General features: G+C 40.8%; 1 protein-coding gene across 1 annotated transcript in view; it reads right to left on the bottom strand.

Moving 5' to 3' along the window:
* KCP (kielin cysteine rich BMP regulator) overlaps positions 1 to 26455 on the bottom strand; it is a 135991-nt gene that overhangs the window by 15032 nt on the left and 94504 nt on the right. The window contains exons 37-47 of the mRNA XM_068275934.1: positions 26181 to 26360; positions 24450 to 24720; positions 22123 to 22205; positions 20495 to 20588; positions 10108 to 10281; positions 8266 to 8348; positions 8025 to 8145; positions 7860 to 7942; positions 7677 to 7776; positions 5932 to 6020; positions 5062 to 5164 (exon numbers count right to left, since the gene is read on the bottom strand). Coding sequence (XP_068132035.1) covers positions 5062 to 5164; positions 5932 to 6020; positions 7677 to 7776; positions 7860 to 7942; positions 8025 to 8145; positions 8266 to 8348; positions 10108 to 10281; positions 20495 to 20588; positions 22123 to 22205; positions 24450 to 24720; positions 26181 to 26360 — 1381 coding nt within the window. The remainder of the gene's footprint in view (positions 1 to 5061; positions 5165 to 5931; positions 6021 to 7676; positions 7777 to 7859; positions 7943 to 8024; positions 8146 to 8265; positions 8349 to 10107; positions 10282 to 20494; positions 20589 to 22122; positions 22206 to 24449; positions 24721 to 26180; positions 26361 to 26455) is intronic.

The following is a 26455-nucleotide window of genomic DNA, read 5'->3' as shown; positions in this document are numbered from 1 at the left end:
TTTAAACAGAAAATAAGGAAAAAAGTGAAAAAATACACAATTTATCCACTTTCATACATTATAGCTTTAATATAAACTCTTCTATTGTACATAAAACCCACACAATTTATTTGTCTATCCCTCCTTTTTATTTAAACAGTTCATGTGTTGTGATAATGTATTAGATGTAACAATTAAGTAATGTATACAATCTGCTACTGTCTACTCCTGGAATGTGTATTTTGCACTTGTTTACGCCTGGGAGAAGTAGAGGGGTTTGCATTCATTCCTTTACAACTCTGTAACGTCCACAGCAAAGGACCGGCACCACACAATGTGATTATAGCTCTTTGTATTTATTTATAGCAGCATAATAGCAACAGCATGAAAGCAACAACAGACCGCTGTTTCGGCCTTCCTAGGCCTTTATCAAGTTGCCTTGTGATCACAAGGCAACTTGATAAAGGCCTAGGAAGGCCGAAACAGCGGTCTGTTGTTGCTTTCATGCTGTTGCTATTATGCTGCTATAAATAAATACAAAGAGCTATAATCACATTGTGTGGTGCCGGTCCTTTGCTGTGGACGTTATATTGTGACCCCTTGGTACCGGGGTGAGGACCTGGGCACGCCATTTCTTTTGCAGCCGGTTGTGTGCTCCTGGATTCTTGTGGATAATACTTTACAACTCTGTAGTGATGTTATCAGGTCAGAGATAAATAAACAGCGTTATCTAATATTTAGTAGTAAGGAGAATGCAGAGACAAGCCCCATACACACGCGTAACAGCGGTCTTTTATGCAGCACAATAATCAAACAACTTTTGTTGTGAAACAAGTTGAACAACCAAAAAAAGTTACTTGCTATTGTTCACACAACTGATAAGACGTCAATCCAACTGTTGGATTGACGTCTTATCAGTTGTGTGAACAATAGCAAGCAACTTTTTTCTGGTTGTTCAACTTGTTTCACAACAAAAGTTGTTTGATAATTGTGCTGCATAAAAGGCCGCTGTTGAGCGTGTGTATGGGGCTTTATTTAAATTCCATAGGGACAGCAAGTGGTTAAACATAAGATGAAAAATGATCTCCTAGGATAAAACTTAGGGAAAAAAGTGAATTGATGGGGGCCATGCACAGTCTCTGTCCCCACTCTCTGTATAGGAATACTTTGTACTCAATATCTTTATTGTTCATCCACTCTGAGCACAGAGATTCAGATAAGAGGAGCAATAAAGGGAGAGGAGACCTAGCGGCAGTGACCCTGACATTTTTTCTTCTTACACAATACAGAACTATTAGAGACTGCAGGCAGCGCTGTCATTTACCATTGCTGCCGGCTCCAATAAAGTTGAAATAAGGAGGGATTAAGGTGCTCTGTGTTTTTTGAAGGTAGATCTCTGATTACAGGCATTGTGGTAGATGTGACACATTCATTATTTAAGGAGACATGTAAAACAAGGATGGGTCTACAAGACAAGTGTGAATAGGCTCTCTTTGTGGCTGGAGTGAACATGTGCCCTAATTTCAAGAAGGGAAAGATGGTTTTGTTATACTTGGGTACAACAAATGTGCCCTAACTGCAGAGTAACAAGGAGATCATCAAATGCCCTACATGCTTACAACCTTTACAGAGCCTTCAATGCACCTCCATGATCAGTCATTAACCACTTGCCGACCGCACGCTTATACCGTGCGTCGGCAAAGTGGCAGCTGCAGGACCAGCGACGCAGTACTGCGTCGCCAGCTGCAGGCTGATTAATTAGGAAGCAGCCACTCGCGCGAGCGGCTGCTTCCTGTCAAATCATGGCGGGGGGCTCCGTGAATAGCCTGCGGGCCGCCGATGGCGGCTCGCAGGCTAAATGTAAACACAAGCAGAAATAATCCGCTTTGTTTACATTGCACGGCGCTGCTGCGCAGCAGCGCCGTAAGGCAGATCGGCGATCCCCGGCCAATCAGCGGCCGGGGATCGCCGCCATGTGACAGGGGACGTCCCGTCACTGGCTGCACAGGACGGATAGCGTCCTGTGCAGCCTCGATCGCCGGGGGGGCCAGGTAGGAGAGGGAGGGGGAGGATTTCGCCGCGGAGGGGGGCTTTGAGGTGCCCCCCCGCAACACCCAGGCAGGCAGGAGAGATCAGACCCCCCCTTCACATCATCCCCATAGGGGGGAAAAAAGGGGGGCAATCTGATCTCTCTGCCTGCAACCTGATCTGTGCTGGGGGCTGCACAGCCCACCCAGCACAGATCACTCAAAACAGCGCTGGTCCTTAAGGGGGGGGTAAAGGGTGGGTCATCAAGTGGTTAAAGGGAACCTAAAATGAGAGGTCTATGGGGCTGACATATTTATTTAATTTAAAACAATACAAATTGCCTGGCAGTCCTGCTGATCCTCTACCTCCAATACCTTTAACCATAGACCCTGAACAAGCATGCAAATCATGCTTAGCTGCATTGCTTGTTTTAAGTGTGTGATTCAGACTCTATGAAAGCCAGAAATATCAGCAGGATTCAAGGCAACTAGTATTGTTTAAATGGAAATAAATATGGCAGCCTCCATATACCCCTCACTTCAGGTCCCCTTTAACCTCCTTGGCGGTAACCCCGTGTGTGACTCGGGGTAAGCCGCCGGAGGGTGCCGCTCAGGCCCTGCTGGGCCGATTTACTTATTTTTTTTTTTGCTGGACGCAGCTAGCACTTTGCTAGCTGCGCCAGCACCCCGATCGCCGCCGCCGCGCGCCCGATCGCTGCTATCCGGTGCGGCGCGCGCCCCCCCCCCCCCCAGACCCCGAGCGCTGCCTGGCCAATCAGTGCCAGGCAGCGCCGAGGGGTGGATCGGGTCTCCCAATGACGTCCCGACGTCGCTGACGTCGGTGACGTCATCCCGCCCCGTCGCCATGGCGACGGGGGAAGCCCTCCAGGAAATCCCGTTCTTTGAACGGGATTTCCTGATCGCCTATCGCCGGAGGCGATCGGCGGGGCTGGGGGGATGCCGCTGAGCAGCGGCTATCATGTAGCGAGCCCTCGGCTCGCTACATGATAAAAAAAAAAAAAAATTAAAAAAAACTGTTGCGCTTCCCCCTGGCGGTATTTTTCATACCGCCAAGGGGGTTAAACACAGTTACGTGAATTTTTACATGAGTTGCCATGCGACATGGACAGCTGCATTAAAGTGGACCCGAACTCTTGCACAGGACTGAATAAATACATAGAGAAATGCACTCTCTATGTATTTAGAGAGTTTAGCCTGTCTAATGCCCCCTCATTTGTGTCTAATCACAAGTGTAATATGATCTCTCCCCTGTGTCTCATGACTGCCAAGGCAGAGATGGCAGATAAGGCCATTTAAAAGTACAGGAGGTAAACAATATGTCTGCTTCCATGAATCGGGAAGTAGAAACCGTGCAGATTTATTTTAGGATTTGTATCAGCTGTAACAAAGAAATGTTTTTTGTTTAAAGGTTATTATGCTGTTGCGTATACTTTAGAGCAGAGAGGACATTTTGAGTTCAGGTCCGCTTTAAGTGTAATGTTTCAAGCCAAGTGCCAGCTATGAAGAAGCCAGACATATCTATTTTGCCCGCAATGATGTATTGATGCCTCCCACATAGATGTTTCACTAGATTTAATGAGGTGGTGGTGGTAAAAGGGGGTTAGAAACACTGGAGAAAACCAAGGCTTTTCCCCATGGAAGCTATGCTATGTTCTGCTGACCGTGTGCAATGATGATTTTAGGTAATAAATAATGGTATTTTGATCTTTTTTGCATCATAAAAAAAAATTGTTTACCTTATGCTGAGGACCAGGAGGTAAAGTTAGAAAAACTTTGAAAAACTGTGCATACACTTTTGGGGATCTACAGTAAGCCACTTACAGTCCACTTTTCATGCAAGTTGTTTAGCTGCAATTATGATTTAGCTACACTTCTGTCAGTTAATGGAACAAGTATGCAGGATTGGCAAAACACCTTATATAAATGTTCAGGGAAATGGACTATAACAAGAGGATCAGAATAACGGCCACAAAACTGTTACTTTTAGGACAGTCAGCAACAGCAATTTACAAATTTCTGTCATGACAGGTGTACTTTAACCACTTCAGCCTACAGGGTTGAGATTTTTTTACATCTGAGCAACTTTCACCTCCCATTCATTTGCCAATAACTTTATCACTACTCATCACAATGAATTGATCTATATCTTGTTTTTCCCGCCACCAATTAGGCTTTCTGTGGGTGATACATTTTGCTGAGAATTAATTTATTGTAAATCCATTTTAACAGGAATATTAAGAAAGAAATGGAAAAAAATCATTATTCCTCAGCTTTTGGCCATTATAGTTTGAAATTAATACATGCTACCATAATTAAAACCTATGTACTTTATTTACCAATTTGTCCCGCTTATTACACCATTTAAATTATGTCCCTATCACAATGTATGGCGCCGATATTTAATTTGGAAATAAAGGTGCATTTTTTCAATTTGCGTCCATCACTATTTAGAAGCCCATAATTTAATAAATCATATTGATATACTCCTTTGACATGAATATTTAAAAAGTTCAGACCCTTAGGTAACTATTTATGTTTTTTTTTGTTTTTGTTTTTTTTTATTATTGTAATTTTTTTTTATTTTTTTTATTAAAACTTGTATGTGGGTATTTTTTGGTGTGGGAGGTAAACAGGGGATTTTTCATGTTTAAAATGTATTTATTTAATACAAAGTGTGTTTTTGGTGTAGTTTGCTATTTGGCCACAAGATGGCCACAGTCAAAAAGTCCTGGGAGCGATCAATCTCGCTCCCAGGAAGAAGAAAGAAGAGCAGAGCTCAGGAAAGTCGCAGCGTCTGAAGAGACGCTGTCGGCTTTTCTCCGGGGAGGTCCGATCAGTGAAAGGGATTTATAATCCCTTTCATTGATCGCTGGGCTAACGGCCAGCAGCGGGGGCGCGCAAGGGGGGGCCCGCGGGAGAGCGCGCAACCTGCGGGAGTGCGCACAGACTAACTGGACGAAAATTTTCGTCCAGTTAGGCTGGAGTGGTTAAGATTGCCCACTGCAAATGTAATTATAATCCTTACTCTACTCACCTTGACAAACATGACAGCATGTCCCAGGGGTTCGAACTCTTAGTTCCCCTTGCTGGCAATGTGCAGGAGGACACTCCAGTATTTGGCAGTCAACATGTCCCAGCTGTGGGAAGAATATAGAGTCAATTACATTCTTATTCCTTAATCTCCAGTTTTAGGTAAGACTGTTTAAATTTACTTATACTCCCATCCATTGCACATTTTGGGGAGCCTCCTTCCACCTTACACAGCTTTAAAAAATAAACTATTTAATATTTTTATTGTACTGAACGTGTTCTATACAGACATGTCTCTACAGTTTTAGTATAACATCCTGCCTCAAGAAGAAAGCTCATTGTTCTCAAAATAACAAGGCTAGGAGGTAAAGAGTGGGCTTATCTCCCAAAAAAAAAAGTTATTTGAGCACAATGCATTTTGCGGGTTAACCATACCGCTTCATCAGGTACACAATGCACCTAACAGCCAGAGAACCCAAGACTATGCTGACATAAGAGACTAAGCCTGCATCCAAAAAGATATTCAGTTAGAAAATAAAAAGGTATGTTCTACAACGCTTTACTATCTTCTGTGACCAAGCCAGCACCACATACTACCCCAATCATCTATTCTATACCATACATGTGTCCCATGTGATGTAGTATGGTGCATATTACCTTCTACTCTGCCAGGTTTTTCCATACAAAGAAAGTGCTCTAAGCACTCTGCATGAAGCAGTTATCAAAAAACCAATTCTAAATAATTATCTTCAATATTTTTTTCATATGCCAAACAGTAGAAAAGGGAAACCTAGCCCATCTAGCATTGTAAGAAATAACACACCATAGCAAGGACTTGTCCATTACCGTAAGTGTAAACATGCATAATACTCACAGAACAAGTGCAGGTGATACATGGATTTTGTGTGTCTGTCCATGTCTCTCCATCTGGAACTCTTCGTCCCTCAATCTCCACCACACATTCTATGGGGAAGGGAATGTTTAAATAGTGTAATTTTGCCCTGTAGATTATCATATGCTGCAGACCCATAAACCAGATGCCCAGGTGCCTGTGTTATACACAAAGTGACTCCTGATACACTGTGCAAGGATCCATGGGAACTGAAGCTCCACAAGCGTACTATAGTAGAGATAGAAGTTGTCATTATGTAACATGCCCCAGAGTCCTTGTTCTCTAAATACAGCTATGAAATATACTTTCAGAGACAAATTGGGAATGAAAGCCTTCCCTTCCCTATTGCTGTATGTAACATAGGGTAAAAATTTATAATATACAGACATATATATGACATTTGCACAGCATGGTACAGAATATATTTAACAATTTCTACCATATTACCTATATCTGTCCCTTTAAAGGAACTCCAAAGCAATTCTCTACCAGGCATACCCTGAAGGCCAATTTGGTGGTAACCAATTAATGTGAATCTGGATTGAAAACAACCTGAAACCTGGAATAATTATAGTGGCAGGAAATAGTGAGGATGCAGGTCCTTTGTACTATAGTAATTGCTTCCCATGCAAATCCTCAGTGGGCTGCTGTTTCTGTGAGCTTAGCTTCTGTCTATTGGGGGTAAAATGTAGGTTGGGGAATAGGGCAATAAGTTATGCTGAGATAAACAATTTTATCTACAGACCTTAAATAGTAACCATCCCCTGCTACCTTTACTGAGTGAACAGTAAAGGTGCCTCCTCTCCAATTACACTCCTTCAGGGGGCCTCCATGGCTCCTTTCTCCTCATAAATCCCTATGTGTGCATGTACCCATGATGACATCACATACCACACTCTAAAATTGTCAGTATGCTGGCATTTATGAGGGGGAAAGGTGGGTGTCACATTGCAGAGAAGAAACAGTAGTGAGCACAGTCGCCTTGGGCTAGGCGCCAGAGCTGGCTGGCATAGCACTTCAGTTTGGCTGATTTCTGTGGCATGGGAACCCACAGACAGAAGGGTCCAAGGGGAACCGCTATGGGGGAAAATTGCTTTAATTAGATATGAGGTTTTTTTTTTAACGTAAGCGTTTATGTGTTTTACAAAAGAATGAGTGCAGGCCTATTTTGAGAATTCTCATTTTCATTTATATATTCTTCTTCCCCCAGTAAGTGTTTGATAAATTCTGCTTAAACTCCTTAGTTAGACTGATTGATCTTCTAATTACTGTACAGCTTTAAACTCAACACAGCACTTGTCAGGTGCTTGCTATGGGGGCAGGGCCAAATTTCTGGAAATGCCCCAACGGCCCGGGCCTTGGCGGCTACAACCCAAGGGGGCACCTGAACATGAAGTTGGGATTGCTACATATGAAAGAGAAAGCGGCAAATGGTAAACAACACATTAAAAAGGGAAGATGATGCTCAAAAGAGCTGTACATGAAAGAGAGGACTGCATACATGAATGTTACACATGGAAGAGGGGGCTGCACATGGAATGGGAGGGGTGCTGGTGATCTTGGAAGGGGAGCCCAAACATACTTGGCCTAGATTTGGTAAAACTATAAATCCGGCCTTGAATGGGGGACTGAGTGGTGGCACTTGTTGTAGGGAGAAGTGATTCTGCTTGATTAGGCCATGCACATCTTCTCTGTTTCATTAACATTAAAGTGAGTACAGTTCTTACCACTGCACACTGGGCAGCATGAACCAGGTGGTAAAAGTTGTTCTGTACGAGGGCAGCTGAGAAGCGGGCAGAGTTTATGCTCACACACCCACGTCAAATCCTAAGACAGAAACATGAAATACAAAAGTGAAATAATGTAATAGAATGACTACAGAATATCAGGCAGCAGTGATGTTTTTCTACCTTGCATTGGCACATGTAGCAGGGATCATTGACTGCCTGTATTTCACTTCCCACCAGTAAGTCAGTACAGTTACTCAATGCCTCTGTAAGCAATAAATCAGAGAAGCATGTCAGATATGGCTTTTTATGTACAATCACATCTAATGATTACAGTTCAAAACTTACGGGCACAGCTGGCACAGCACTGTCCAGGTGCTGGTGGCAAAATTTGATTTCTAGGGCAATCCAGGAGACTAGGACACTGCTTTCTGCTGCAGCGCCTGTACTGCCGGCCATCTGGCAAGCGCTGCAGAGAGAGTGGAAACTCCATTGTTATAATATACTGAGCTCTGGAACAAATATTGGCATCAATTTCTTTCACATACATCTGTAAACCCTTGAATACTTTACTACCTTTTTTTCTCACCTCACATGTGCAAATCTCACATGGATCATCGGAGGGATGGAAGCTGTCTCCAGGAACATATATCTTTCTGTTAACTGTACAGTCTGCAATGAAATGTATGTAGGTAATGGTACAATAGAACAGAACTAAAACACATAAAAGCAATAGACAAAAAAGCAAGAAGACAAGAAATACATGGTAAGTAATTTGTTCTATTATTACTTTACACCATTTAAAAGTCCCAAACATGCTACCCAGTGTTGTACAATAAACAGATGAGAAACCTGCATGTATAAAAAGTACAAAGTACAAACTATGATACATAAGGTGGAGAGGACCCTGCTTAATTGAACTAAAAGTGAACCGAGAACCATTTACAGCCCCAGGGCATCTCAATAGCACATTAAAAATGCATACTCACAATGTGGCTTATTACTAAAAAAAATCCATTCTACTTCTTCTTTTACATTTAAATGCTTTTTAGAGAGGCCTTTATTGCTTTGCTTCTGCAGCCTGCCATCCGCAGAAAGAGCAGGTAGATATGGACTGCTGTAATTAGCAGTATCAAGGAGCAAACAAAAGCTTTCATCAGCAGGGGGATAAGACACTGTACTTAAAGAAAAGCATACTATTCTATTCATTATGTTCTCCCGGGCCCCTCTGTGCTGTTTCTGCCACTCCCTGTTGCAATCCTGGCTTGAAATTGCCAGTTTTAGGCAGTGTTTACAAACAAAAGACATGGCTGCTAACCAGCATGTGATAGGCTGAGAGAAGCTTAGTCTGTGACTCATACAGAGCCTGCAGGGGGCATGAAGAGGGTGTGTATAGCTTCTGCCTATCACAAGCAGAGCAGCACATTCCTGCCTGAGTGCCTGAGCCCGACAAAGCCGTCAAAGGAAAGAAGATTAGATTATGCCTGTATAACAGAGATAATACAGCCACTGTGCAACTAGGAAAGGCTGCAGTAAGACAGGCCACATTAGAACAGGTATAGGAACTTATAGGATAGAAGAAATAAGGCTGAAAATTTTGTTACAGAGTCTCTTTAAAATAGTTTAGAGAATCACACTTAATTACATTCCCACCTTTGCCTTGATAGATAAGGGCAGAGGAAAGGGGAGGGGGGTCGCAACTCCTACAGCTATTAGAGACCAGGACAAACTGCAGAAGAAAAAAGGTGCTTGAATCCCTTTGATGAGAGTGTGTATGTGTGTTTATGTGTGTGTGTTTGAGGAAGGGGGAGATGTATAATACACAAGGTAGAATAAAGTGGAACTGTGGCTAATTAGTGGGGTGCTTAAGATTTAGAGGAAGATGGGTAAGTGGGCTGGAATAAGTAGGTTTTTTAATGCACTAAAGGTTGGAGAAGATTCTAGAGAGTGGGGGCAGCCCTGGTGAAGTCTTGGAGTTATGCACTGAAAGAGGTTATGGCCCTTATTCAATCCACTTTTTCTCCTACGTTTTCTCCTAGGAGATAATTTCATTTTCTGTTTAAAATATCCTTTCAGCATTCTGCAATTGAAAAGGTACAGAGAAGCAGGTGAAAAGGTACTGTCAAAAGTATTTTCTTGCTTGCTGGTGGCTTAAAAGGCATTTTATTGATAAGGTGTTAAAACATTACCTAGGAGAAAAGGTAGAAGAAAAAGTGAATTGAATAAGTCCATGAGTGAAGAAGGCATTAGTAGGTTACAGGCCGCAGTGTAGCAGAAAGGGTGCTTAGAAGTGAATTTATTTACAATGCTGAAATAAAATACAGGTACATATTTAGGTAATCAAGAAAAAGAGTTCAGGTTGATAAGAAATAAGACAACGCTGTGCTGACACTACATGGAGGAACATCAGAGGAAATAAGAATATACACACCTGCACAAAGTGGGCAGCATTCTCCAGGCAATGTTATTTGATTGCTGCAGGAAGTAATGCACTGTAACTTGGAGCAGGTGGTAACACCATCCACACACATGCAAGCCATGCAGCGATCCACACTGGAGAGCCAGTTACTGTGGTCTTTGTATTCCCGGCCATTATAAACACATCCTGCAAAAACAAAACAATAATATTAATTTAAAAAAAAGCAAAATCATCACTGCTCATGTTGACATGACTGCATGTACATACCGTAATTGTTTACCTGCTTAATTTCTAGTGGCTGCATATATACAATTTATACATGAAAATCATGACGAATAACAACGTTGCGCATCCTTTCGCATCCCACTGTGTGTGTGTATATATATATATATATATATATATATATATATATATATATATATATATATACATATATATATACACACACAGTGGGATGTGAAAGTATGTGCAATGTTATTCGTCATGATTTTCCTGTATAAATTGTTGGTTATTATGATAAAAAATGTCAGTTAAATATATCATACAGGAAACACACACAGTGATATTTGAGAAGTGAAAGAAGTTTATTGCATTTACAGAAAGTGTGCAATAATTGTTTAAATAAAATTACCAGGTGCATACATTTGGGCACTGTTGTCATTTTGTTGATTCCAAAACCTCTAGAACTAATTATTGGAACTCAAATCGGCTTGGTAAGCTCAGTGACCCCTGACCTACATACACAGGTGAATCCAATTATAAGAAAGCGTATTTAAGGGCGTCAATTGTGAGTTTCCCTCCTCTTTTAAATTTATCTGAAGAGCAGCAATATGGGGGGCTCAAAACAACTCTCAAATGACCTGAAGACAAAGATTGTTCACCATCATGGTTTAGGGGAAGGATACAGAAAGCGGTCTCAGAGATTTCAGCTGTCTGTTTCCACAGTTAGAAACATATTGAGGAAATGGAAGACCACAGGTTCATTTCAAGATAAGGCTCGAAGTGGCAGACCAAGAAAAATCTCGTATTAACAGAAGCGACGAAGGGTGAGAACAGTCAGAGTCAACCCACAGACCAGCACCAAAGACCTCCAACATCATCTTGCTGCAGATGGAGTCACTGTGCATTGTTCAACCATTCGGTGCACTTTACACAAGGAGATACTGTATGCAGAGGAAGCCTTTTCTCCGCCCACAGTACAAACCACCTCTGTGAGGTGCCTGGCTCTTCTACTGACCACATATGCTATTTCTCCGTTGTTATTGCCTGATGAAGCGGGATCAAACCTGCGAAACGCGTTGCATATTTGGAGTTCATTAATAAAATATATTGACTGTCTTTACTACAGTCGTTGTGTGTCTACTTGGAGGAGGTAAGTCCACCACTACCTCCTCTATTTACCAAGAATTTGGTTATTAAGCTCATTTAGCTTCCTTTTATCCTTTTGGCGCCTCTGTTCTCCTGCATAATATTGAGTCCACCCTAGGTGGAGGGTTGAACCCCCTTTTTCTCATCTACAGAGAGCGACTTCTTATTCCTGAGTGGGGTCAGGAAAATCTCCCCACCTGCCTTTACAGTGGTTGCCTAATGGTAACCCTGGTTTGTGAGTATTACTATTTACTCTATCTAGTAACCATTTACCAGTACATATTACACTATTGGGGCTCTTGGTGTTCCTTGTTTTTATGCACAGGAACAAGTACAACGTTTTGGAATGGCCAACTCAGTCCCCAGACCTAAATATAATTGAAAATCTGTGGTGTGAGTTAGATAGCTGTCCATGCTCGGAAGCCATCAAACCTGAAAGAACTAGAGACTAGTTTTGTAAAGAGGAATGGTCGAAAATACCTTCAACTAGAATCCAGACTCTCATTGTAACCTACAGTAAGCATTTAGAGGCTGTAATTTCTGCTAAAGGAGGATCTACTAAATATTGATTTCATTTATTTTTTCTGGTGCCCAAATTTATGCACCTGCCTAATTTTATTTAAACAATTATTGCACACTTTCTGTAATATTAGATCAGGTATAAAACACACAGCCAAGTCAATGACATGTTTTGGACTCACACTGGTCCTAGATTATTAAGGACCAGTGTGAGTCCGAAACAGGTCAGTGACTTGGCTGTGTGTTTTATACCTGATCTAATAAAGGCGTTTTCTACTTTTGGAACGGTATTGTGTGGACCTTAATCCCTTGTCTTCTTGACCACCATTAGAGTCATATTGGCTTTAACATTTGCTGGCAATAACATGGTCTGTGTTAGATGTTGAGAAATCAGGAACAAACCTACATGGACAAGATAAAAAAAAAAACATACACCGTAGATATACAGTATATTTATTTATTTTACGAGACAGACAATACTCCCTTTTGATGGTATTTTCTTCACAAAATTATTTATATAAGAATATTCCCTTTTTCCAATTTTATGAGAATTTTTTTTCTTTAAGGCTCCTTTTCTACTTGTGCCAGCGTTCGTCTCCTAGACAAACACCAGCACTGGTGCAGGTGCAAGTACACATCCGAATCCGTCTAGCTGATCCATGCATTGCTATGGAAATTCAGGTGCAATATGCAAATAAATTCAGTTGGCACTACGTTTTTTTCCCCGCATGTGAATTTAAAAGCAGTCTATTGATTATAATAGGCCACGATTCTCAATTCCAAATTTTAGTGCTGGGAAATGCTGCAAATAAACTCTAGTGGAAACCCTAAAGCAATGTTTTACTGAAAATATGATGTACCCATTTTATTCTGCTACTTGTTATAGTTTCCAAGCAAAGTAGGAGGGAGAAGGGCGTAGGGTGTTACATAAAAATATTGCTATGCTAATTAAAAAAAAAAAACTTACAAAACTTATTCTGAAAACGAAGAATATGGGGTTGATGAAGGGTTAACCAGATTAAATTCCTATGGAGTTAATTAGATTTGTTAAAAAAATCCATAATAAAGGAACAATTATCCCTAATTAGCTGGGTAAGAAGATAATTGGGCAATTAAGAGGTTTTATTGGTTTTTAGGGGTTACTTACTAGTGTAATTGTTTTCATGGGGAAGGGGGGGGGGGGGTCAAAGAGACTCTATTCTGCAGGTCCACCCATCCCAGATCGCAAAAGCAAGACAAACTATAGAATAAACACTGAAAACAGTTACATTGTTCCAATGAAAGGCAGCTGCATCAATTTGGGAGTTACTCTAATTATCTTTTAATGGACACTCCCAGTTCTGGCTCTGTTCTAAGCCTGGGTCCCAGTGGACAGCCAAATAAGAACACAAAGAGTGGGAGCAACACTTAAAGCGGATCTGAACTCAGAACTTACTCTTATGGTGCTCATACATGATACAATAAAAACGTTCGATTTTCCCGTTTATTCAATCTAAATGATCAAATCAAATGAAAGTTCAAAATATGAAAATATGTTTTTTTCGATCAAGAAATTAGAACGATTATCCCACTTTATTTTTTTTACAAAAATCTGATTGGATATGCTGGAAAAATGTTTATATTTGATCTAACGGAATAATCGAACTAAATTATCTAATCGAAAAAAAATGAAAAATTGTACCATGTATGGCCAATACATGGTACAATTTTTCTTTTTTTTCCAATTAGATAACTAATGGTGGCCATACAAGGTACAATTCTTTCATCCAATCTTACCATTTCCATGTAGTATAAGGGTAAATTAAGTAAATATACTGAAAGGATAATTTAGGCAGTTCCCTTATACTACATAGAATTAGTAAGATTGGATGAAAAAATAGTACCATGTATGGCCACCTTAATTAGTTTGATTATTCCTTTAGATCGAATATAAAGATTTACCAGCATATCCGATCAGATTTTTCTCAAAAAAACGGGATAATTGTTCGAATTTCTTGATCGAAAAAAAAAATATTTTCAACTTTCATTCGATTCAATCATTTAGATCGAAAAAAGGGGGAAAATGAACGTTTTTATTGTATTGTGTATGGGCACCATAAGTCTCATCATAGACTAGAGTCTGAGGGTCTGAAGCACAGGAGCATGTGTAAACTGTATAGCACACTGAACTCTGGAGTTTGGCTAGACTGCCTGATACAGAAGATGTTGGGAGAAAAACATCAAATGTCTATATTTTCTGAAAACAACATTTCTACTGTTAAAACCAATTTGCAATTCTGAACTGATATAAACTGGCTTTTCACTACCTTGGTTTAAAGCTGATTTTTTAAGCAGTTTTTCTCAGATATCCTTTTAAGTGTTAAGACAAACCCTTTGTCCTTGGAACTGTAACGCAGATAATCTGCCTTTCCTGTTACTTCCAGGCTCCTTCACATAGTCAACTAAATAGAGACAGTGTTTAAAGGATACCCAAAAGAGACGTGTGACATGATGAGATAGACATGGGTATGTACAGTGCCAAGCACACTAATACCTATGCTGTGCTACTTTTTTTCTTTCTCTGCCTGAAAGAATTAAATATCAGGTATGTAAGTGGCTGACTCAGTCCTGACTCAGACAGGAAGTGACTACAGTGTGACCCCCCCACTGATAAGAAATTCCAACTAAAAAACACTTTTCTAACAGAAAATGGATTCTGAGAGCAGGAAAGAGATAAAAAGGATCAACAGTTCATAGATTTTAGCTCTGGCATACTTCAATGAATGTGTCATTGAGCAAAAACAATAAAACATTTAAAACGTAAAAAGTAGATTTAAACATAAAATAAAACTGTGGAATATCTTAAAAAGTCATTTTTAGGAGAAGGAAGATAGATACAATCGTTTAATTCATTATTTTATTTTCGCTTTGGGTGTCCTTTAAAACCTCTGTAGCCAATAGCTTCTAAGTATGAAATACAAATATTACTCCTGTTTAGTGCCTATTCCAAATATATTTCATGACCTTCTCCTTTAATGTGAAAGGAAGCTTGATCTCGTGGGCTATAATTATTCAGATGTAATGCCTGTGCAATGATAATTACAGAACCAAAACTTACAATCCATTTGCATTCATAGAAAACAGAAGTAAGAGATATTGGTGTCCATATATGGATCTGGCAGTAGAAGAGCTTTAGCTGTTCCAAACATTTATTTATATCTTTGTGCGTTCTCGTCCATGCCTGTTGCATAACTTCTCCATCCTATAGTGGAGACTCTAAGGCAGGAGTGAAATCACTATTTACTGCTGACCGAAATCATTGCAACATCAAAGTTGTAGTCTTTGTGTATGCGTACAGCGCTCCTACTCTGTGACACAGATTATATACAGCTTCTGCAATATGGCAATTAAGGTTTAGTGACCGTCCCTACTTAATAGTATAGGTATTAGTTAAATGTCAATGATCCTATCACATCAATGTCCTCTATTATTCAAATCCAGTATCTAGATTAATCCTGCACAGTCCCGGATTCACATATATCAATTGAGTTGAATAAATCCTTCATTCCACATCCCATTTGCATAACTCAGGACCACTGTACAATAATTTACTCTCACCGATGTCCAGAGGCTGACATATGTAGATATCAGCAAACGCGCTCCACTACTTATTCACATAGCAGTTTTCCTTGGCAACTTCCCCCTATATATGTCTCAAACAAACAAGAGGAAAAGGCATAGCGTAATCCTGCTTAAAACCGACTTTAAAAACTGACCTGACCCGCCCCGCCTAGAACCCCAGAGAAGATACAATGAGCGAGAACAAGTGCAATACCATCATACGTTTAGAGATAGAAGACAAGAATCACTCCCTACTTATAACCGCTATGAACCATTAGAACGGCAAACTGCAGAAACTGTACATCATAATTTTTTGGGGGGACAGTCGCCTCAAGTGGATTGGGGAGACATGGAATACAACCCAAGAGGTATCAGGAAAAGAGGAATAGAAGAGGTAGAAGAGGAGGCAGAGATAATAAAAAGAAGGAGATAACCAAAGGTGAGGGTATCTTCAACATCAGTGGAGTACCTTTGACTGATACTGAATTAAGGGTATTGGACAAAGGTTTGAAATATGCCCCCCAACAAGGATTGAACAAATTTAGTACCTTTATTGATGTCAATAAATATGTCAGGAAATTAAACATTAAAAAGTATTTTTTATCCAAACAAGGTCCAACTAATAAAGCCAATGAAGGTATGCCAGTGGGAGATTTCACCCACACTAATCTAAAAAACAAATCCACATTCAACCCCCAAGACGCCACAAAAGATGGCACTATTCAGATTTTTAAAAATATGGTATTGAAAGATCTAGAAAAAATAGAAGTTCGACAGTATGGCAATGAAATAAAAGCAATTAAAGAATTAAGTAGGAAGAAGGATGTACTGGTAAGGCCAGCAGATAAAGGAGGAGGTATAGTAGTGATGCATGTTGACCAGTACAAAAATGAGATGGAGAAGATCCTCAGTGATCAATCCACTTACAGAAAACTCAGAGGTGATCCAACTAAACAATATATGAGTGAACTTAGGCAACTTCTGAGGGAGGGCCTAGATCAAAATATATTAAATGATACAGAATACAAATATCTCATGATCGACGCCCCAAGGATCCCAGTAATGTATCATAATCCAAAAATACATAAAGATCTAGAATGCCCTCCCGGGAGACCGATTATAAGTGGGATTGGTTCACTGAATCAACGAGTTGGAGAATACATAGATTCCTTTTTGCAACCCGTGGTTAAACAATTATCGGTGTTGCTGAAGGATACAAAACAGTTTTTACAGATTCTGGAATCTATGAGGATCCTGGAGGATGATCTATTGGTAACAGCAGACGTATCTGCATTATATACAATCATTCCCCATGCAGAAGCCCTCAGGACGGTAGCACAGGCACTAAATGTATACACTGAACTCAAACAAGAACAAATCCACTTTATTACACAGTTGTTGGAATTTTCACTCACCCATAATTATTTCTGGTATGGGAATCAGTTCTATCTGCAGACCCTTGGATGTGCAATGGGGGCTAAATATGCACCTAGTGTGGCGAATATATTTATGGACGATTGGGAATTGGGGGTACTAGCTTGTCCACAGAGTAACCATGTGGTAACATGGCGAAGGTATATAGACGACCTGGTATGGGTTTGGAGAGGTAATGATTCACAATTAAAGGAGTACATACAATGGCTAAATGGGAATAATAGGGGCATTGTACTGACAGCCAAATGGGACAAACAACAGATTGACTTCCTGGATGTAGTCGTCTATAAGGATAAGGACAGGCTTGGTACCCGTACATTCTTTAAGAAAACGGATAGAAATGCGTACATTCCAATCAAGAGCTGCCACCACAACAATTGGCTAAGTGGAATACCTAGAGGCCAATTTACTAGGGTGAGGAGAAACTGTACGAACATTTCTGATTATGAGGATCAAGCGGAGATGCTCCTCCATAGGTTTGTCAACAAGGGATACCAGGAACCCCCGTTAAGACAAGAGATTCAAAGAATTAAGGCTCTTAATAGAGACGAAATTCTAAAGGACAAAGAAAAAGTCCCCAACAACGGTGAATATGATTTTGCAATGTGCCTGGAGTACAATATGCAATACAAAGAAGTGGAACAAATCATTAAGAGATATTGGGGGCTTCTGAAAAATGACCCGGTGTTAAAAATGAGAATACCTACCCAACCAAAATTTATATACAGGAGGGCTAGCAACTTACAAAGAAGCCTAGTAAAAACCTGCATTGAAGAACCTGCAGTTACAAATAGAACTGATATATGCGGACAGAAGGGTTTTTTTCCCTGTAAACAATGCAACCCATGTTTGGTGGCACAAACGTGTAGGAGAACTGCGAATATATCATATGTAACAGGAGAAAGTTTTCCCATTCGGGAGTTTATTACATGTGGAAGCACCCATGTAGTGTATTTAATATGGTGCCCGTGCGGCTTTCAGTATATAGGAAGGACGAAAAGAAAGCTGAAATCAAGAATCAATGAGCACGTGAATAATATCAAAAAAGGTTTTAAAAATCATAGTGTTTCCAGTCATTTTGCTGAGAGGCATGGCCGTGACCCAAGTTTGATGCACTTCAGTGCTCTGCAGAAACTCACCACTAGATGGAGAGGATGCCACAAGGTGCGTGAAATCTCAAAAATGGAAACAAAATGGATCTTTCAAATGCATACCATGAAACCGGGGGGTTTGAATGTGGAGCTTGACCTTAACTGCTTTATTACAGATGACTAAAAGAATCAAAGGGATTAGGGATTTATCAGATTTTTCACTAGATATAGGTGTTAGGCAACAAGTCTTGTTACACAAATATAGATGTTAGGCAGTAATTTTGTCACTTATACTATAGGGGGAGTCATAGAGGCAGCACTTTATTACACTAGTCACAGGGGCACAGTATTGGTGGCTGGTCTGATATAAGGACCATGTATTGATACAGGTGTTGGGATTCGTGACTTCCACCTATGCTTTATAGGCTAGAACTATGGGATCCCCAAAGGGGGAGGAGGGCAACCATCACATCTTTAACGCAATATTTATGACCTAGCACTGGTATAGGTCACTAATCCTATGCACATAGGTATGGTTACATTATGTGTAGAATTTATAGGTAGGATAGTATTTTAGGTTTGTATATATAGACACAGGCTAGATAACAGTATATCAACTATGCTGAGGCAGGGGTTGTACATATTTTATCATCAGTCAATATAGGGGCATTCATTTCAGTATATGTGCAGCAATGTTCTATTCTTGTACTAATAGGTGGAGTGATGCCGGGTATGTGGTACTTTCCTAATGTCAAGGCATATGATTTAAAAAAATGGGAGTTGAATATACATTTATATGTTTTTATTTTTGGTCACAATTATCTTTATCACTAATTATTAAGGGCTGGCATTGTCGGAACTGGGCACGTACCACATGCCCAGAATGCAATAATGTATATAATATAATATGGAAAGTGTTAAGTGTAACAGTGGGGGAATTGAGGAGCTGAACTTATCAGCTGGGTAGGTAGGTGTCACTGTTTACGAAGTAATACACTGAATACGTGGGCGTTAAGGATTGGTGGGATTACTACTGGTTGCTTTGAAAATGAATTCCATTTATGCCCATGTTGTCAGTTAGGAACTCGAGGAGGGGATCTGTGTAAGTTTAATATCATTTTAATATGTTTAAAAGTTTTAGTAGCCTGGCGGGAGGTACTGGCAAGCAGAGGAATGGAGCGTCAGGTTAGAGGAAGTAATTAGCATACAGTACAGTTCAAAGCGTCTCGCTGCCGACGCCTGGGCAAGCCCCTGATGAGTCATTACTGACGAAACCGGTAGGGCGTGGCCTCAGGCGCGGCGGCAGTGGAGACGCAGACGAGAGAGAGCGGATGAGGACGTCCATATACGATATGCGCATATCTATTTTATACTTGTGAGTGCAACCTTGTGTTTTATCTTTTTAAAATAAACGGTATTATGCTATGGAAACCTTTCTTTTGAGTTCTTAAGGAGATAGCTGATTTGGTGGAAATCTTCTGATGTACAACACCCTAAACGCAGTTGCTGGTCTATAGACGGTCAGCCAATCAATCTGGTGAGCGCTATATGTATCAGCGGTGTGGGGTGCATGCTGATAGCACACACACGAAGGGTGTCTTTGATTGTGCAAACATCACTGGTGGAGGAAGTTGTTTTTAAAGTCGGTTTTAAGCAGGATTACGCTATGCCTTTTCCTCTTGTTTGTTTGAGACATATATAGGGGGAAGTTGCCAAGGAAAACTGCTATGTGAATAAGTAGTGGAGCGCGTTTGCTGATATCTACATATGTCAGCCTCTGGACATCGGTGAGAGTAAATTATTGTACAGTGGTCCTGAGTTATGCAAATGGGATGTGGAATGAAGGATTTATTCAACTCAATTGATATATGTGAATCCGGGACTGTGCAGGATTAATCTAGATACTGGATTTGAATAATAGAGGACATTGATGTGATAGGATCATTGACATTTAACTAATACCTATACTATTAAGTAGGGACGGTCACTAAACCTTAATTGCCATATTGCAGAAGCTGTATATAATCTGTGTCACAGAGTAGGAGCGCTGTACGCATACACAAAGATTGTCCTTTAGGGAGGTGATACCCCCCCAGCGTACGTAGCGATCTGCCAGGGTGGAGGTGGTACATTTACTCAAAAAATTGGCCATATAGTTTAAGAGTGCAAAGAGGAGCGCCTATACCACATAGTAAACTATCAAAGTTGTAGTACTTTGGATAACTTTGTATTCTTTTGCCAATACTCCAGTATGAATAACACCTTTCAAAACTTTAGTCGTTTAATTGAGAGATACGATTTCACTGCTCTTTTCTACTCATAAAGACCTACATTTTCTTTTGATTCCCAGACACAAGTTAAAGCAGTAAATTAAGGGACAGACGTACCTCTACAACGGGGACAGCATGCTCCTGGATCAGTTACCTGCTGGGTGCAGGGCAGAGGGGGACACGTGGGAGGATCGCACTGCACGCTTCCTGACTGCAAGGAAATACAAAGTCTCACATGAGGGCCTATGCCTGCAGTGTATACCTGTCACATGATTTATGTTAGGAAATAAAGCAGTCAGTCAAACAGACTATGAAAGACAGTCTCTAGAGAATGTGTCTCTGAATGGTAAAATAATCAAGACTCTAAACTACATCTGCACATTAGATGGACACCAAATGTTGCTCACAACAAAATACTTGCTGTGTTGTGGTGGGTTTCCATTAGCCTTCTCAGCCTCATTTATCAGAGCCTCAAGTGCACATTTTCTACGACTCTGAGAAGGTCAAAAGCTGAAGCTCCAAATGAAACTCAGCTTGGAGAATACATATAGGGTATATAATATTGATATTGGCTGTCTAGCTCTATTTGGGCGTACATCAAAAAAGGGCGTCGGGAAAAAAGGGCGCGTGGTGTAAACGATAAGCAGTATTATCGTTTATAAAAATATTGTGTAGAATTTCGTTTACAAATAGTGTTTTAAGAATTTATAAATCATTAAATAATGTGTATGAAATCGGCAATTCTTAAAACGTTAATCTTCCCTGTTTCTAAACTGAAACTTATAATTACGTTTGTTAAAAACCCTCCCTGTACCTATCCCTAACCCCTAGAGTGCCTAAGGTGGTGCCTAAACCTAAGACCCCCCTGGTGGTGCCTAAACCTAAGACCCCCCTGGTGGTGCCTAAAACTAACCACCCCAAAGCCCTCCCTGTACCTATCCCTAACCCCTAGACCCCCCTGGGGGTGCCTAAACCTAAGACTCCCCTGGGGGTGCCTAAACCTAAGACTCCCCTGGGGGTGCCTAAACCTAAGGCACCCCTGGTGGTGCCTAAACCTAAGACCCCCCTGGTGGTGCCTAAACCTAAGACCCCCCTGGTGGTGCCTAAACCTAAGACCCCCCTGGTGGTGCCTAAACCTAAGACTCCCCTGGGGGTGCCTAAAACTAAGACTCCCCTGGGGGTGCCTAAACCTAAGTCTCCCCTGGGGGTGCCTAAACCTAAGGCACCCCTGGTGGTGCCTAAACCTAAGACCCCCCTGGTGGTGCCTAAACCTAAGACCCCCCTGGTGGTGCCTAAACCTAAGACCCCCCTGGTGGTGCCTAAACCTAAGACCCCCCTGTTGGTGCCTAAACCTAAGACCCCCTATGGATAATAATGTTTTACAAACATTAATAAATAAAAAAATGGAAATAATTTTTTGGGGTGGATAATAATGTTTTAGAAATGTTTTACAAATAGTGATTTAGTATCTTTATAAACGTTATTCATCACGGGCTCATTTTGTAAAGTTAAATCATCACAAGCACAGTTATAAAACCCTAAAAATCTCCGGGCGCCGTTTGTAAAACGTTAATAATCTCCGGCGCCTTTTTTTCCCCTGTTCGGCGCCCATTAAACGATATTTATAATGGGAGTGAATGGGGCGCCCTTTTTGTCCACTTGTCTCATGCGCCTAAATCTCCTGCTTCCCTATTTGGTGCCTGACTAGCAGTTTCCACACCTATGTTTTGTGTGTTAATACTTACTTTGCATGCACACTGCAGGCATGGATCTGTCTGAGGCACCCAACGTGCACCATCACTGTACTCTTTTCCTTGGTACCAGCATACTGACAAAAGGACAGAGGAGAAACAGTGTATGAGATAAAGGAAGGATCTAAATGGGCATACCCTATTCAAACTAGAAATAACTTCAAACAGGGCATCACATAAAGCAATAAAAAAAGACAAATTTGTACAGAGGCACTAGTTATTAATGATTAAAGGAGAGGTGAACGAAAAGAAATGAGCCTATATCCAGCAACAGTTTCAAGTTATGTACATTGAGATTGCTATTTTTTAATTTCTCTGCATATAACTAAATATTTGAATTGAAGGCTACTGCTCATCAAAGCCCATATCCTTTTAGTAAAAAAAAGAACACGTCCTCTATCATTTCTGTTGCAGCGGAGAGAAACAAAGGTGCCATGCATTGCAGTATATCTCTTGCCCACTTGCATTATGTACGTTTGAGAAAGGTGCCCATTAGAAAGGGTGCAGGATAGTTGTAGTAGAATATCGGTAAATTTACAGATCTTCTACTACTTCATTCATAACAGTAGTAGAATATTTGTAAATGCACCGATATCCTACATTCATATAGTAAAATATCAGTAATTTTTGCTGATTTTTCACTATGACCTAACCTCTACCTTCTCTAACACAGAATCCTCTGCTGGTGGTGCCAAACCCTTAACCCGCTGGTGGTGCCAAACCCTTAACCCGCCCGGCGGATCGTTCAGAAACAGCCTAATCAGTCTGCAGACAGACTGTACACATGCTGGACTGTCGCTGGAACGCCCAGCGGGAGGGTCCGACGGACCCGTTGTTCCATAATATCAAGCGTGTGTACGTGCCTTATCCCCTCTGGTGGTGCCTATTAACACTTTTCATGGTGGGTACCCAACCTTAGCTCCCCTGTGGGCAACTAGCCTTAGTCCCAAAGCACTTAACTTTAACACACACGCAACTAACTTTAATCCCAGAAGTCTTGTATGACTAGGGCGCCTGCTATAATAGGATTTGTAACCACAATATGCATAGCAGACAGCCCCAGCGCCCGCTATTATAACTGGCACCCTTTTGACATGCCTTGCACATTTTTTAACTGCTCCCCTTGCATTGCCTAGTGTACATAAGGCCTTTGTAAAACAAACAAAAAAACAAAAAAACAGAACTATCATTTTCCCAGGCTAGGAATCATGAAGGACTACTCTGCTCCTGCACTTACACAGAGCTCTGAGCAAACTTTTAAATCCAGAGCTGCCTTGTCATACCTTGGAAAGCACTGCAATTCCCCTTTACTCTCACCACCAATTTGCAGTAATACAGCTGATACAGTCTCTGGAAGCAGCACTGAAGCAGCACTAAGTCATGCAGTTTTCACCTCAGGTAACATCTAATTATGCAACTTTTAAAATCAGGCTCTGATAACATGGCAGCCCAACAGTGCATCTTGCTTACCTATAACATACTGATAGATATTAGCCTGATGGCTCTACCTACAACGTTCGGAACCCCAGAATGCAGGCACAGATATATTATAAGACTGGGATTGTTTGGCAAGTATAACACGGCATTACAAGAATATCCCTGTGACACATTTGTTAATTGAAGCAGTGTGCCTATGCATGTCGCCCACAAAGCTGTCTGACTTTTTTCCTTGTATAGTTACCAGAATTTTAATATTATTTCCAGACCCACATTTGTTCTCAAGCCCTGTTACTAAAATTGTAAGTTACCATTCAGCTTTGGAGAACTTCAGAGAACTATAGCAAATTATGTTTGACAACACTGGAATATTAAAAACTGTTTTCACAATGTATTCACTTGAAAAACAAGTGAAAAAATGACATCTGCATGTGTAAGCAGTGGCTATGGTATATCCTGTGCATACAATCACTATGGGGTATGCATGCTGGCTAGGATCTGTAGATTTAAGCTGTATGGTCAAATTGATGTAAGCACTCTTGGGGTCCCTTAGCAAAACTTTGATTAGGTCCCCTCAATATTCACACCCATAACAAGTGTAGCCAGAAAAACACATGATCTAAAGTATAGTCCCCTGTATCGGAGGTAGGGAAGGTTTGTAGTTGGGGCCCCCCACAGCTCTGGGGCCCCCTGTGATCGAAAGTGCTGCTCTCCTCTAGTTATGCCCCTGATTGAAGTATTCCCGTATGATGACCTCACCCCTAAGTCCAGGACACCAAACAACCCCATCTTGAAGGATAACTCATAAATGTTTTATCCACAACCACCAACATGCTTCATTAAAATCTGTCACATTTCTTCAGTCTTCTGAAGTATTGTCATACCTGGACACTCCTTGCAGCACTGACCAGGTTTACTGACTGGGTTGGCACAGAAGATCTGAGGACACACACCATGCGTACATGTCACACTGCCTTCCAGGCAGACACATCGCAAGCATGGATCAGACAGTGAGTTGAAAGTCTGCCGATTGGCATATTCTTTGCCTTCGTAGAGACAGCGGTCACACACAGGGCAACAAGCAGATGACACAGAGGGCACAGGATGACTACACTCTTGTGGACATGGAACACGCTGACAGGTCACCATCTCATTCTGTGGAGGCACAAAATGAACTCATTTTAAACAAGGACAAAAAGTAGGGATAGTAAAAATTGCATCCTGCAGAAAGAAAACACAGAGACAACAGGAGCCCAAATGGTGCAGTATGTCACAGTACCAGAAGTGTGTAAAATATGCGGATGTATTATACTCACAAAGGTGGGTTGCAGAAGGGCAACCGACCACTAGAAGCAGGTGGAGATGTATAACCGCGACTCCACTCGGGTGACCAGATGGAGCTGGTGATGGTCGCACTCTTGATAAAAAGCAAACCTCAAATGACCTAAATTGGTCAAAGAGGGTTTATCACCCTCCAAAAGGAGGGTGAAGGCACAAGGTAAAGGGGGGAGAGGCGCCCAGAGCAGATAAAATACGTTAAAAACAAATAAAATGAAAATAGCTAGGTGGCTTACCTCAATGAAGACAAATTCACGTATTAATAGAATTTTATTGCACTGGCAACACGTTCCGTGGGTGCATACCCACTTCCTCAGGCCAAATAGCAGTGCCTAAAAGTGCTTGTAGCCACAAATGAGATGCCTTATTTGTGGCTACAAGCACTATTAGGCACTGCTATTTGGCCTGAGGAAGTGGGTATGCACCCACGAAACGCGTTGCCAGTGCAATAAAATTCTATCAATATGTGCATTTGTCTTCATTGAGGTAAGCCACCTAACTATTTTCATTTTATTTGTTTTTAACGTATTTTATCTGCTCTGGGCGCCTCTTCCCCCTTTACCTCATTTTAAACACATTGAAATACATTTCATTTTTATTTTGTTTGTTTTAATCTTGGGATAATAAGCTGCCATTCTGCACTGGTCACATTAAATTGCAGAGTTTAGAGATGCTATCAAAACTCATTGTATGCAAAAACTTCCTTTTTACAACAGAAAATTCAAATCATAACAATTAAAATTTTATTTACATCCCTATCTGTATCTATATTTAATGACATATATATTTTGTTTACTTTATATATAGTATTGGGTACCTAAAGTGGCCATACATGGGTAAGTATATTGTGTTTTATAGAATTTGCCAGTGATCTATTGGCCTTACCATATATGAGCATATGGGGGAGGAGTAGCAGAGAATGCATGACTGCACACATTTTATTGGCTAAAACAACACAAGCAGGAGGAGCAGCTAGATTAATTCACAATCTGATTTCTACTCAAATATGATGAAGAGAGCATGGAGCAAGGTTGTAAATAGATCACTGCTGCTTGACTGACTTCTGCTCAGGGAGTGCTAGATTATCAGTACATGAAATGGATTTAGATCCATCAGAAGATTCTCTGCGTGGTTAGTAAAACACTGCATGTTATAGAGCTGGGAGCTTGAGGGAGTTTAGGTTTTTTTTACAATTCTGTTTAAAGTATGTTTAAAGTAAAGTATTAATAAGTATATGTGGTACGGCTACATGGTTTTCTGGTTGGTCATGCACTCACCCTACAGGAACACTGTGTACATTTATCCCCAGGTAGTTGGAAATTGTCACCATTTTGATATGTTCGTTCATTGTGCTTGCATATGCCAGTACAACGTGGGCAACACTCCCCCGGTGGTGTTACTGGGTGCAGACATGACACTCTTGGGCAGCTGACTGACACGCAAGTCACTTCTCCATTCTGTAGGACAGAGACAAATGCAAGAGTTTATAAGTAAATCTGTAGTAATATCTACAATTACTATATAAAAGACTGAGAAGTATGCTTGGTTTTGT

This window comes from Hyperolius riggenbachi, chromosome 3 (genome assembly GCF_040937935.1).
Source record: "Hyperolius riggenbachi isolate aHypRig1 chromosome 3, aHypRig1.pri, whole genome shotgun sequence".
In the NCBI taxonomy this organism is placed as follows: domain Eukaryota; kingdom Metazoa; phylum Chordata; class Amphibia; order Anura; family Hyperoliidae; genus Hyperolius; species Hyperolius riggenbachi.
The sequence above is the reverse complement of the archived record's forward strand: the minus strand, read 5'-3'. Positions and strand labels throughout refer to the sequence as shown.